At 37.8% G+C, this 11899-nt stretch overlaps 1 protein-coding gene across 2 annotated transcripts in view; it reads right to left on the bottom strand.

The window, feature by feature from the left end:
* Positions 1-94: 94 nt before the first annotated feature.
* The window catches only part of LOC106517445 (transient receptor potential cation channel subfamily M member 4), a 23320-nt gene continuing 11515 nt past the window's right edge, over positions 95-11899 (bottom strand). For both annotated transcript variants that reach the window (XM_014008301.1, XM_014008300.1), the window contains exons 16-28: positions 8944-9056; positions 8751-8858; positions 8563-8612; positions 8250-8488; positions 7873-7988; positions 3244-3376; positions 2983-3157; positions 2649-2814; positions 2386-2567; positions 2025-2157; positions 1854-1926; positions 581-674; positions 95-408 (exon numbers count right to left, since the gene is read on the bottom strand). In XM_014008301.1, coding sequence (XP_013863755.1) covers positions 377-408; positions 581-674; positions 1854-1926; positions 2025-2157; positions 2386-2567; positions 2649-2814; positions 2983-3157; positions 3244-3376; positions 7873-7988; positions 8250-8488; positions 8563-8612; positions 8751-8858; positions 8944-9056 — 1614 coding nt within the window. In that variant the 3' untranslated portion in view covers positions 95-376. The remainder of the gene's footprint in view (positions 409-580; positions 675-1853; positions 1927-2024; positions 2158-2385; positions 2568-2648; positions 2815-2982; positions 3158-3243; positions 3377-7872; positions 7989-8249; positions 8489-8562; positions 8613-8750; positions 8859-8943; positions 9057-11899) is intronic.

The raw sequence follows: 11899 nt of genomic DNA, 5'->3' as shown, positions 1-11899 counted from the left end.
GTCTGTAACAGAATCATAAATCTTCTCATAAATATAGAAAAATCTCAAATTTCTGTAAAAATGTTTTTTCATTCTCTTTAGAATGGCATAAATGCATTCTCTTTATAAAATTTACTGAGCAGTAGCAACATAAATGTACATTTAATGCAACCAAGTGTAAACATCTGTTTTACCAGAATGTAAATTGTTAATAACATTCATCCATTGCTCTTGGTATTTAAAAAAGTTTTCCTTAACAAAATACTGTCAGTTTTTAAAAGGTGAACTTATTTAGTTCTGGTCTTGGTTGTAAACTGTAGTGATAAACATGACTATGAGCTCTAGTATTTGTCTTTTTCCTGATCCTTACTGCCTCAGTGATAACCCAAAGGCATAATCAATATGAACTGGAGGAAGTGGAGACGGCATCTGTGTAGAAAAGTTCAGAGAAAGACAGATTACTGAGTGATTGTGACATTTTGATGGGAAACATCTTGCACCATTCAGTAACTAGACAAACAAGCTCATATGCTGCATTGCACAGGACTTCAGTAAACATTTGTTTTGAAATGTGTTCGTTTTTATAACTGCTGAGGTTTACCTCTTGATACAGGTGGAGGTCGAGGGTTTTTCAATGTGCTGCTTTGTGCCAAAGTTTCCACAATCCACCTGAGAGCATCTGAGCTGTACTCCATCTGAGAGGAAGAATAAAAACTGTTTGGTGCAACTTCAGTTATTTTCCCCCACAAAAGACACTGATCCTCAGTGACATTCATCATAGTTTTAAAAAAATAACATCATAAAAATGCAGGAGAGATTCTAAAAGTAAACGAGCCAAAATGACCAAAAGTGCTGATTTAATCCAGTTTCTACAGCTACTTTCCTGCACAAAATTTTAGTGAATAGTGCAAGAAAACAACTACCTAACGATTTCCATGGTAATCCATCGTGAATGGCTGATATATTTTGTTACAGTAAATGAGGTGTTTGCAAGCAGACAGGTAGCTTAGCTTTGAGTTAAGAGTGGAAACACGGGAAAGAACAAGTTTTAGTAAACAAACACAAAACCTGCCCTTTACCATTACTAAAAGTAAGAAGAGACATGAGAATGTCACTAGCCTCAGCTTGAAAATTGTTTTCCCTCTAAAAAAAACCTTCACTCAAAGCTTGTTCAATGTTACATGCTCCCCCTCTGCTGGTGACTGTTCATATTACCTTCTGCAACATGCATGCCTGTAATATTAGAAAACCTTCTACTGCAGTAACTTTTCCAATGAATGCTTTAATTGAGGAAGTTATTTTACAAACTGTGCATAATAATAATAATAATAACCTTTCACTCGCTGTCTTCAAGTCTCGTTTAAAACACACTACAACTCCCTTGACTTTGAGTCTGAGTGAGATGGTGCAAAACCTCACTGTGTATCATAACTCTGTTCTATACTGTAAATATAAAAGCTCAATATTTTGATTTGCATTTTAACTACGTCCTGTTGTCTCTGTCTACTGTACAGCACTGTGTTTGGCCTTGTGCTATTTAAAGTGCTTTATAAATAAAAGTGGTATGGTACGGTACGGTACAATAATACTACATTAGTCTTATACAGCACTTTTTTAGGACAATCAAAGATGCTTTACATTATTCATTCACACACACATTCACATACTGATGTATGTGTTAGAGAATATTACACACAAACATTGAGTTTTATTTTTAAAAAAAAAACTTTTTGCAACAGCATCTGTAGTGTTAAATCAAAATTTTGCCAAAAATTTTCATGAATACAATGAAYGCTCTGGTGGTGCACACGCAAAAACGTAAAGTCAATGAATTTCAAATTAGTGGTCATCATCAGTGCATACATCATGTTTACCTCATTCTCCAGGGATTTGAGTCTGTGTTCAAACTCTTTGATTTCAGACAACTGTTTCATCACACCATTCAGCCTGAAAAAAATAAAAATAAAAACAAGAGATAACAAGACAAATTTTTGCCTCCATGTCATTAATATTCCTGCTGCTGTGATTCAGCAATGAGGGCTCACTTGTCAGACATCCGCTTCAGTTTCTCCGAGTCACTACTCTTCTGGATTTTGTTTTGAGCAGTCAGGAAGTCTTCTTTCTGGATACTTTCCCACGTCATTAATCTGTTTGCTGCTTTTCCCTTTAACTGCAAAACTAATTGAAAAGACTGTCATTAATGTGCAACTCTGGTGTTCGCAGATCACCACAGAAAACACAACAGCAAAACTAGGGACAAAAAGGACAAAGGGATGATGAGTACTCTGCTAGTTACTTGTGTTCATTGGGAAAAGGCAGCAAGTAAACAACCACCAAGACAACTTTTAATCATCAAACCTAACTTTACTGCATACAGTTAAAATAAGCCTCCAGTTTAATACTAACCAAAGTGGTGGATCTTGACAGAGGGAACCTTACGGATGACCCTCTTGATAAATAAATTGATGTGAGAGAGGATGATGAAAGGAGGAGCCAGTGAGGGCTTGGAGTGATACTGGACAATTAGGTTGTAGCGCTGAAACTTCCAGTAGATGTCACTGTTGGCCTGCACTTCAGTGAAGGTGTAGCTGTGTGCACACAAGATCACGTTTAAATATAAACAGACTGAGACCATACATTTACATTCACTGTGCTGCTGGCCCACCTACCTAAACATTGCAATAAGCAGGTTTATGAGTAGAATGTTTGTAACCAGGAGATAAATAACTAACAGAATGGCCACCAGCCAGTTATTGTGCGTAGATCTGCATGGCTCTGCACCACCCTCAATCAATGTTGTGTCATCTGTACAGGTTACATCCCACACCTTACCAACTGGAATGGAAGGAAAAAAATCCAGCAAAATTAAGAAAAAGTACGCTTATATTACCGTCTATGACATATTCACACAAAACACAACAGCCATCAATGATGTAGCCTAGAAAATATTGCATTGAATGTGAAAAAAAGTGTAATACAAGCTGAACAAAAACGCCCTCATACCATCGACCTCCTCCACAGGAATCTGTCCATAGATGTGCAAGTAAGGTCTGTAGAAAACTCTTCGGAAAATGCGACCAAAGTTAGGATCATAGGAGTAAAGCAAAGCCTGATTGGCTATTCCGTACGCCATGAGCCACACTCCCAGGAAGAAGAGGAAGAAGAAGACATCTTTCACCTGAACAAAATAGTTTGTTTATTTTCTTGTCATATTAAACATTAGGTAAAATTACAAATAATTAAATATTTAACAGCATTTCTCACCATCTTGCCAACAATGATAATCTTGGGTCCCAGCTGTTTGTGAATGGCAACAATGTGAAGGAGGCGAAGAGTGAAGACCATGTAGTCCACACACAGGACATCCCGCCCAAATTCATACGACCAGCTAAACATCCTGCAACACATTTAAAGTTAAYGCAAATAAAAGCAAGAAATATGCAAATGTTTGACTATTTAAGAACAGGTATATAGTTCTTCATAGTAAATCCCAGTCACACTATGGTTTTAGAGAACTGATGCAACCTCTGCAAAGTTTGCCCAACACGTTGGCACACACTGAGGAACAGAAAAAAAGCATCAATTAGCACCTTCTTTTGGACRTGATCATACCATRCTGCTAACAACTTGAACAGATATAAATGAGTAAATTAACCCTATGTAGCAAGTTGTTAGGAGAGAAAAAGAAAGGGTGACAACTATTTCTGTCCTGCACTACACATTTACCAAGTTGGGGCACCAGTTTGTCRATTTAGAAAGAAGGTGTTAAGRTCTTAGCCAGATTATTTTTAGTAACTTTTATTTTACTGCAAGTCTGAAGAATTTTATCAAGTTTGCCTCAGCTATTTAATCAGGTTGTTCTGCAAAACTTTTGTGTGTAATGTTTAATTAGGTACAGCTCATCAGCTCAGCAATGTTGGAGGCTTTCCCTCTGTCTCATTGGAGGTGAAGGCTTGCGTGCCGGACTCTAAGGTCCAGACGATTAAGATCTGCCCTGAGGTCATCACTTATAGGTTCGTACAAACTCAATGAGACGGCTTGGCTTTTCGTCACAAAACAGCCTTATCAGACCCTGCCGGGTTGGCACAAATGTCTCGTTGCAGTAATTAAAAATTAAAATTTTCCCCTCAGATGGCTGTCGCCCATCTCAGGTATCAAAGCTTCCAGCTCCGGCAAAGCATTGACTGAAAAACTGGCTTTTTTCCAGTTTGCACTCAGCGTTTAGCTGTGTCAATGTTAAACATAACAAAAACAACTCAAGTCTCTGTCAGAAGAAAATACATTTCTTTTGGGGAGAATATTATGTTGACTTAGAGAGGTGTCGTGGTTAARCAGATGCACATGTGTTTCCTCCTTCTCAGGAAAGAAGTAAAAACAGAACAGTCAGTTACATTTAACAGCGGATGTTAAAATTAAATGRCAGTWCAGAAATCATCTTCAGATCCAAGTATGATAATACACACTTGATTTAGAAATACTTTTAAAAAGAAAAATCATGCTAGTGATTATTATTAGGATTGCCATGAACAATGGCAACCTATTATTATCCACCTCTAAACTGGAMTCTTTATTTATTATTCATCCCAGAACTTTCACCATCRTGAAAAATACATCATTGCGTCGGCATCGATCTCACGAGGTGTGCTATCATTTATCTTTACATAATCTGTTACCATGGCGGCGTAATCCCCAAAAAACTAATCTAAGAATTCCCATTGGATTACATGGGAAGCTCCACACTCTAGGTCATGTGACCTTAGAGTGTGAGCTCTGTAATTTTAAAGAAGAAACTTTGCAAACAAATTCCTAATACAGCCACAATTTTCAAATTACAAAGACAAATTACACATCAAAACGTAGGAATTTTTGTCTTCTTTCAGAATATGTGCGTGGTCTGGCTCTAAGACAATTGGTTTTCTCTCTACGTGCTTCAGAAGCCAGCAAAACCAAGTTCCTTCTCCTATCTCTTCCATTCAAAAAATGGTCAAAACCAAATTCAGAAATCTAACAYTTACTACTTTTTTAACTCGTGATATCTCAGCACTAAAGCCAAGTACATGCTTGAAATTTTATTTCAGTAAAGACCAAACGCAAAAGCAATCCTGGATTACCATATAAGTGCTGGACATCAGCACATTTTACATATGCTGAATGAATATAATGTGTGAAATTAAGTGTGAAAAATCTTTAGAACAACTGATCCACTTTATTAGAGTATTCAAGTCGTACAAATGACAAAAATAGCATAGAAAAATGTCTGTTAGCAAAAGATTTCATGTACCAAAGCACAAATTCAGCCAGAAAACACACAAAATGACTTATAAATCAGTCATTTCTTGACCTTTAAAGATAATATTTGCTAAAGCAGTTGCTTCAATTGAAAACACAGACTTAATACATATTTAGGATGGCCACTAAAAAAAGTCTTATACAGCAACCCCTTATAGCAACATAGGACGAGTTTCGCACAGCTGGCATTCCTCTCAGTTTCTCCAGGAACTATTCTAGTTTTATTTTTTATGAACCACAAAAGATTAAAACAGATTGTCATGTCAGCATTATCTGCAGACAAGGACAGATTATTGAAGCTAATATAGAGTTTTGTCTCTAAGAAAGCTTTTTCAAAAGAAAGTTCATTTAGTTAGGAGACATGACCAGAGKTGGTAAAAAGGTCATGCCAAGGCATGGTTGTTCATGCTACACCTAACATAAGATGTACCATCKTATTATAACATGTTTGGACTTCTGCAGCATGTATTTGCAAAATTAGTGGAAATTCTACAGAAATTCTGCACAGCGTGTTGAAGGAAATTGCGACGTCAGCAGCAGTGACGCRCAGCATMAACTTAAGAAAAAAACTAAAACRTTGATGGARGTTAGGWGTAATTTTAGRATAACTTACCAACATGTTRAATTAAGAGGGCATTCGTTGTCATATGGAGATCCCAGTGCAGAATTTTGAACATGCTCAACGTGTTCACATATGTTACACGGGACGTTACATGAACGTTGCTCACACATTGACATTTTTCAGACACAATTATGAAGCAGACACATAACTTCTGGCAGAATGTGTGGGCGTGTCCCTCGATGAYTGACCGACAGCTGCCAACATGTCGGGAAAGAAATCGGAGAGCGGGGCTCATAAACAATATATTTGTCAGAGTGAGTTTTTAGTTCTAAAAACAAATTCTCAGAGAGAAAAACGAATGCACCACCTTAGAGGATGAGGTGGGCACAGGAAACAAATCTGGCACCTGGGCGCAGCTGCAACTAAATTCATCAACAGCYGCGTGTGATCTGGCACAGATGGGGCAGTTATTGCGCCACGATTTGATCAGCCGCCTCAAAACGCAGCCACCACAGAGTGCCTGAAGCCCACAGCCTGAAGCCCCCCAGACCACTGTGTGCGGCTTGGGGTGCGGCTCTGCTCAGTTGAGCATTTCACTGTCATTCGCAGATGTTGCTTTACTTTAGGTAATTAAACAATATTGTTTTGTTCCCAAAACAACTGATTACAGAATCTGGATCTCCCTGACAATGGCCTTGGATCTGTTGACTAAATTCTTCCTAGGTGGATGTGTCGCCAAAGGCTCTGCCCCCCACCTTCCCCCATCCTTTCGCTCGTCTATTCTGCTTTTCCAATGCTGGCTGTAAGCTGCACAGAAATGAACAGTTTCCATCAATATTTCTGAACTATAGCTGCTCTGGTTTTGGTGGACTGGATTCTTCGGGCCCCCTTAAACTCACTCACTCCTCTGGCTAATAAACTTGCTCTAAACTCTAATAAACTTGCAGAGGTTTTTTCATAAACACCATGGTGTGTCACATTGTTGATATAATATGATGTTTTTGCTTTTTTCCTCATCTTCCCTTCCCTTGTGTGATTTTCAGTTTTTTCTTTGTTTCTAAGATGGCGCCACGGCAGGCTGCCTGTTACTGCAACTCCACTGTTTTGAGCTGCTGTAATGTTCAAATTTTCCCACTGTGGGATCAATAAAGTTCTATCTTATCTTATCTTAACAGCAAAACATATATTTGTTGKTTATGATCAGGATTAAAGTAAAGACATTGTTGTTTTTTTTTGTAATTTTTTGTGCCATAACCTGCTGTCCTTTCTGTCAAAGTGTCAAGTTTAAAGTTGATCACAAATATCTGAAAAGTTAAATTCACTATAATAGTACAATATTTTAAACAAGGTTCTGTACAATTACATTAAACTTGTTTGTATTTCAAACCAGACTGGGGCATTATTTTATCAAAGCATTTCTTGATTAAATATGAAAAATAAAATGTTTTTTTGGCACTGATTCTGTTTATTTTGGTTGCTTAGTTTACCTGTATTATTATTTTTATAATACATAGTAATTGTTATGAAAAAGTTAAACTGACTTGTACATGAGCCCTATAATTGACGGCACTCAAGGGTTAAAAAAAAAGTTACGTGCTGCTTCAGAATTGTCCCGCTGGTGTTGGACAAATGTCCACTTTTGTGTAACAAACGAATAACTTAGTTGTAACATATGTGAACTGATGCATAAATTATCCGTGGCATACCTGTAACTTGTGCCTCACTTATCAGCAGCACGTCAACATAAACTGACAATTTTGGGCATGTCCAAAATTATTGTCCGGCCATCATTCTGATAACATATTCACAACTTACACCTAACTTGTGCAACTTAAAGCAATGTGTTGGACAAAATTTGCTTAAGTTGTCTAAAACGTCATAGTGTGACAGGGTCTGTACATCTAATCTGCTATATTGCAGAATTTTTTCCACATTTTTTTTAGTAATTGCTGTTTACAAATAGGATAAAATATTCAGATATGACAAAAAAGAAAATATTTCTTTTAATGCAAATTCTGTTTGAAGGTAATTAATATTCCTACCTGCTGGTTGATCCTATGAGGAACAGTGCTATGGCAATGAGGTCAAATTTATTCCACACGTCCTGAATATAGACTCTAAACCGTTGACGCCAGGTCATAGTCCCTATAAAGAATGTCTTAGAAAAGAAAATATATAAACAACTTTTGTATGAAAAAAGATCAAGTCAAAGATTTAAAAGGAGATGTAGTAAATGGTTGAAAGCAATTTTAGAGTCCAAGCAAGGTTGTTCTCAAGAATGACAAATTGGGCTCTATAAATTGACCAAAACTTGGTGTGTTCACTTATGTCTGTTAAATGACAGTAGATTACTCAATCATTTACACATCAAGGACATAAAAACAGGTAAATGCATCAGTGAAGAAGACATTAAACTAACCTCCCTGATCTCCTCACACACAATGGTGAACACCCAGAAGTACAGCACGTACTCAGAGCTGGCCGGACCAGAAGGTGGTGGGGGCTTGAAGTCCATCAACAGCACGTATGCAAAAAGCACGAGAAACAGGAAGTACATCAGGATGTTTCCCAAAAAGGCAGTGACAGGTGCAAACCAGAACCGTCTCCAGTGTGATATTATGAACGGACGTTGTGGTGGTCTATAGGGTTCAGGTAAACCTGTGTTAAAAGTGAGAACAGATTACTGATGTCAACACAATCCTTTTCAGTGCTGACCTCTTAACAACACTTACCACTGATGGTGGCAGTCTGAGGAGTGGTAACTTCATCTGAATCAGATTCACTGGGGCAACAAGGGATTTTTAGTAAATCAAATGCAAAGTATTTCATAAAAATATCAGTGTATCTCATTAGCTAAAGCACATACCACCAACAAATACAGAAAAACAGAAAACAGACATGTAACCGATAAAAGCATTACATGTGCTTGATGTCAGAGAAAGAGAAGACAGTCGTCCCATAATGAGTGTCAGTTGGTCTGTCCTCATTAGGCTTCTCCTCCTCCTCTTGTTGCTGATCGTATTGCTCCCTATGTTGCAAAATTTTAAACAGAAATTTGTGAAAATATTGTGATTTTGAAAAGTTAATATCATACATTATCCTGTAGATTTTACCTGAAGGAGATGAAGTTGGTGTAGCAAAGGACAGGGCAGAAGAAGGTGAGCAGAAGTTTCCACACCTCTGTGGTCCTCTCCATGTCACCCCACCAGATTTGGGACAACAGAGACTAAAAGAGAAATCAYTTTTGCTGAAGGRAACCTGATTGTGGTGTTATATACCGTATAAAGCAATAAAGTATAAAAGCAAACCCTACTGTAGGTTGTTTTAACAAAAAACAATCCCAGAGTCAGATTTTATTAATGTTCATTAGTGGCTACTAATGAAGCCACATCAACACTCTTCCAGCTATGCCAGAGAGGACTGCAATGAGTGCCGTATGTTTTGGTATTATACAACAAAAGTCTATTGAACCATTTGTTATGGATTAATTATGTATATCTGTTCTACCTTGACACTGTCCAGTAACCATATCTTATTATAATCCCGTTGCTGGTTTTTTTCCGCAGGACAAATGCTGTTCTCATCGAGGGGGTGCTCCATTTCCACCTGGACCAGCTGGGTGCCACCTCGTGCTAGCCTTTCCAACGGGCGTTTCCTGGGGGTCCTTTTGAGGGGGACCCATCCCTCCCACATCTCACGTTCCACCTTTGAGCAGGCCGTGTTTTGCGGCTGCTCTCTCTCTCTGGGCGAGGGTTCTAAAACGCTACGCCTTTTGCCCTTTTGTTCTGGTGTGGTTTCTGATCACACACTCTCTGCCTTAATGAAATTAAGAGAACAGAACTATTTTTACACCCAAGGCTGAATTAGCTGGGTGGGAGTGCTTTTTGCCACTCTGTTTGCATTTTTTCCCGCCACCATGAAACTCAATATGAAATGCCCCTATCTGACATACTGGACTAACCTTGTGCTTTTCTGATTGGCTTATTATTATGCATTTTACATGTTTCACTGGTTTGCCTGCAATGCAATTATGCCTGTGCAATGTTTGAAATTTCCTGTTTTTTTTCTCAGGGATTAGTTGACGCCCTGGGTAGCTGGGTTGGTATTTGGCTCCCCCTCCTGGGCAGTATCAGGGTTACCCCTGATCTTTTTTCTGAGGCCCATCTCCTAACATAATTTTTAAACACTTAAGACACTTCTGGATGGTTGGGGTTGTGTTTTTTTAATTTTATGGTTTGTTTTGTTTGTTTTTGTTTATGATTTTATAGTGTTTTTGTCCTTCTGTGCAGCTTCCTGGTGAAGCTTAGGTGATTGTCAGCTGAGTCTTCCGGCGACTCCTCCCACGACAGTCATATTTTTGTTTATTTGTTCCTTTCTGAGTTTGTGGTAGGCTGGGGAGGGGGTATTCTGCTACCTCGAGCCTGGTACGCCACGAAGACATATTTGAGGGAGAATTCACCCGTCTGGGTTTTGCTGTTGAGGTCCGGGGAGCTGAGAGTTGCTGTCTAACAACGTCTATGTCATTCACAGAAGGACTAGATCTAAGCTTACTTTAGGGTTTAGCTTAGGTGTAACAAGAGGAGGGGGGTTCTATTTCTTTTAGTTTAATTTATTTAGACTTTGGGTTTAGCTTTTGTTTGTTTTTTTTTGTTAAACTTTTGTTTTTTGTTTTTTTCTCTTCATTGCACAAGCCAGCTCATGCCAGTAATCCATACATTTTGAGTCCATGCCTTATGGGCACTGTGGGTTTTGTTGTTAGTAATTTTGAATTGCATGGGGTGGGAACTGAATTTTGCACATTGTCCTAATTTGCATTACTTAAGGTTCATTTATTGACAACTAGTTGTTAAGTTAACACTTTATCCAAGATAAGATTCTGATAGCACATAAGTGGTACACGTCATCTAATTCACTGGGAGGCAGAACTTGTGTTGTGATACCTTGTCTGAGTTTGGACTTTTAAGTCTTTTAAATTTCAACATGTTTTTCTTCATCAATTCTTCTGATGTGTAATGATGTTTCATTTGTCATTTAAGCCTTTTTCCTGTTGTATCTTACATTGATTGAATGTATATGTTGTTGGTCGTCATTTAACTTGCACTATTTTCCCCTTATTTATCCATTGTATTTGTTGTTGGGTGATACATTTGTGTTTGGAAGTTTCATAATTACTCCATTTGGTTTGGTTTTGAGTATTGTTTACTCAAGAGGAGGGATTGTTATGGATTAATTATGTATATCTGTTCTACCTTGACACTGTCCAGTAACCATATCTTATTATAACCAGTTTTCGGCTGTTTTACTCTATCGGCCAGACTTCAAGACTCCAGTAATGTATGACCTCTTTAATTTCTGATAAGGTGTTTCCAGGCTGACAGCCCTGTCATTTGGTTAGATGGTTACAGTTGGCGATCTGTGATTGGTTATAAGCATGTCACATGATGTTATCATGATGTATATTATTGGCTGCTTTCCGCTGACGTGCCAGTCACAACTCAGCAAATTTCCTGATTGAGTGCCTGCTGTGTTGTTGCTCAGAATTAAATCATTTTGACGACCATACATGCAAACTTTCTGTGCATTTATTCCAACGTGTTTCTGCATTCTTGGTAAATCAAGCTACGACACATTAACCTTCCTCCAGATAAAGGTCGGGAGGCTCAATGAGCAGAGTTGTAAAGTAACTAAGTACAAATACTTTGTTACTGTACTTAAGTAGAATTTTTGGGTATCTGTACTTTACTTGAGTAATTATTTTTCAGCCTACATTTTACTTCTAATTTTCGAAAAATTATCTGTACTTTCTACTCGCTACATTTTTTTAAAAAGCAAGAAGTAGAAAGTCGTTACTTTTATTTCATATTTGTTTGTTTTCATTCCAGCTTGTTACTATAAAAAATAAATACTATCCATATAAATTGTGCCTCCTACATAGAGTGAATTTAATTGTGGTTAAATGAGAAGGATAAATATAAAAAATTCTGATACTGTATTAGTTTGTGCACAAACAAATCATGCCACACCCCAGCAGGACATAATCATTAAAATAAAAGGACTGTACTTAAGAAG

Source organism: Austrofundulus limnaeus, unplaced genomic scaffold (genome assembly GCF_001266775.1).
Source record: "Austrofundulus limnaeus strain Quisiro unplaced genomic scaffold, Austrofundulus_limnaeus-1.0 Scaffold48, whole genome shotgun sequence".
NCBI classification, from domain to species: domain Eukaryota; kingdom Metazoa; phylum Chordata; class Actinopteri; order Cyprinodontiformes; family Rivulidae; genus Austrofundulus; species Austrofundulus limnaeus.
The sequence above is the reverse complement of the archived record's forward strand: the minus strand, read 5'-3'. Positions and strand labels throughout refer to the sequence as shown.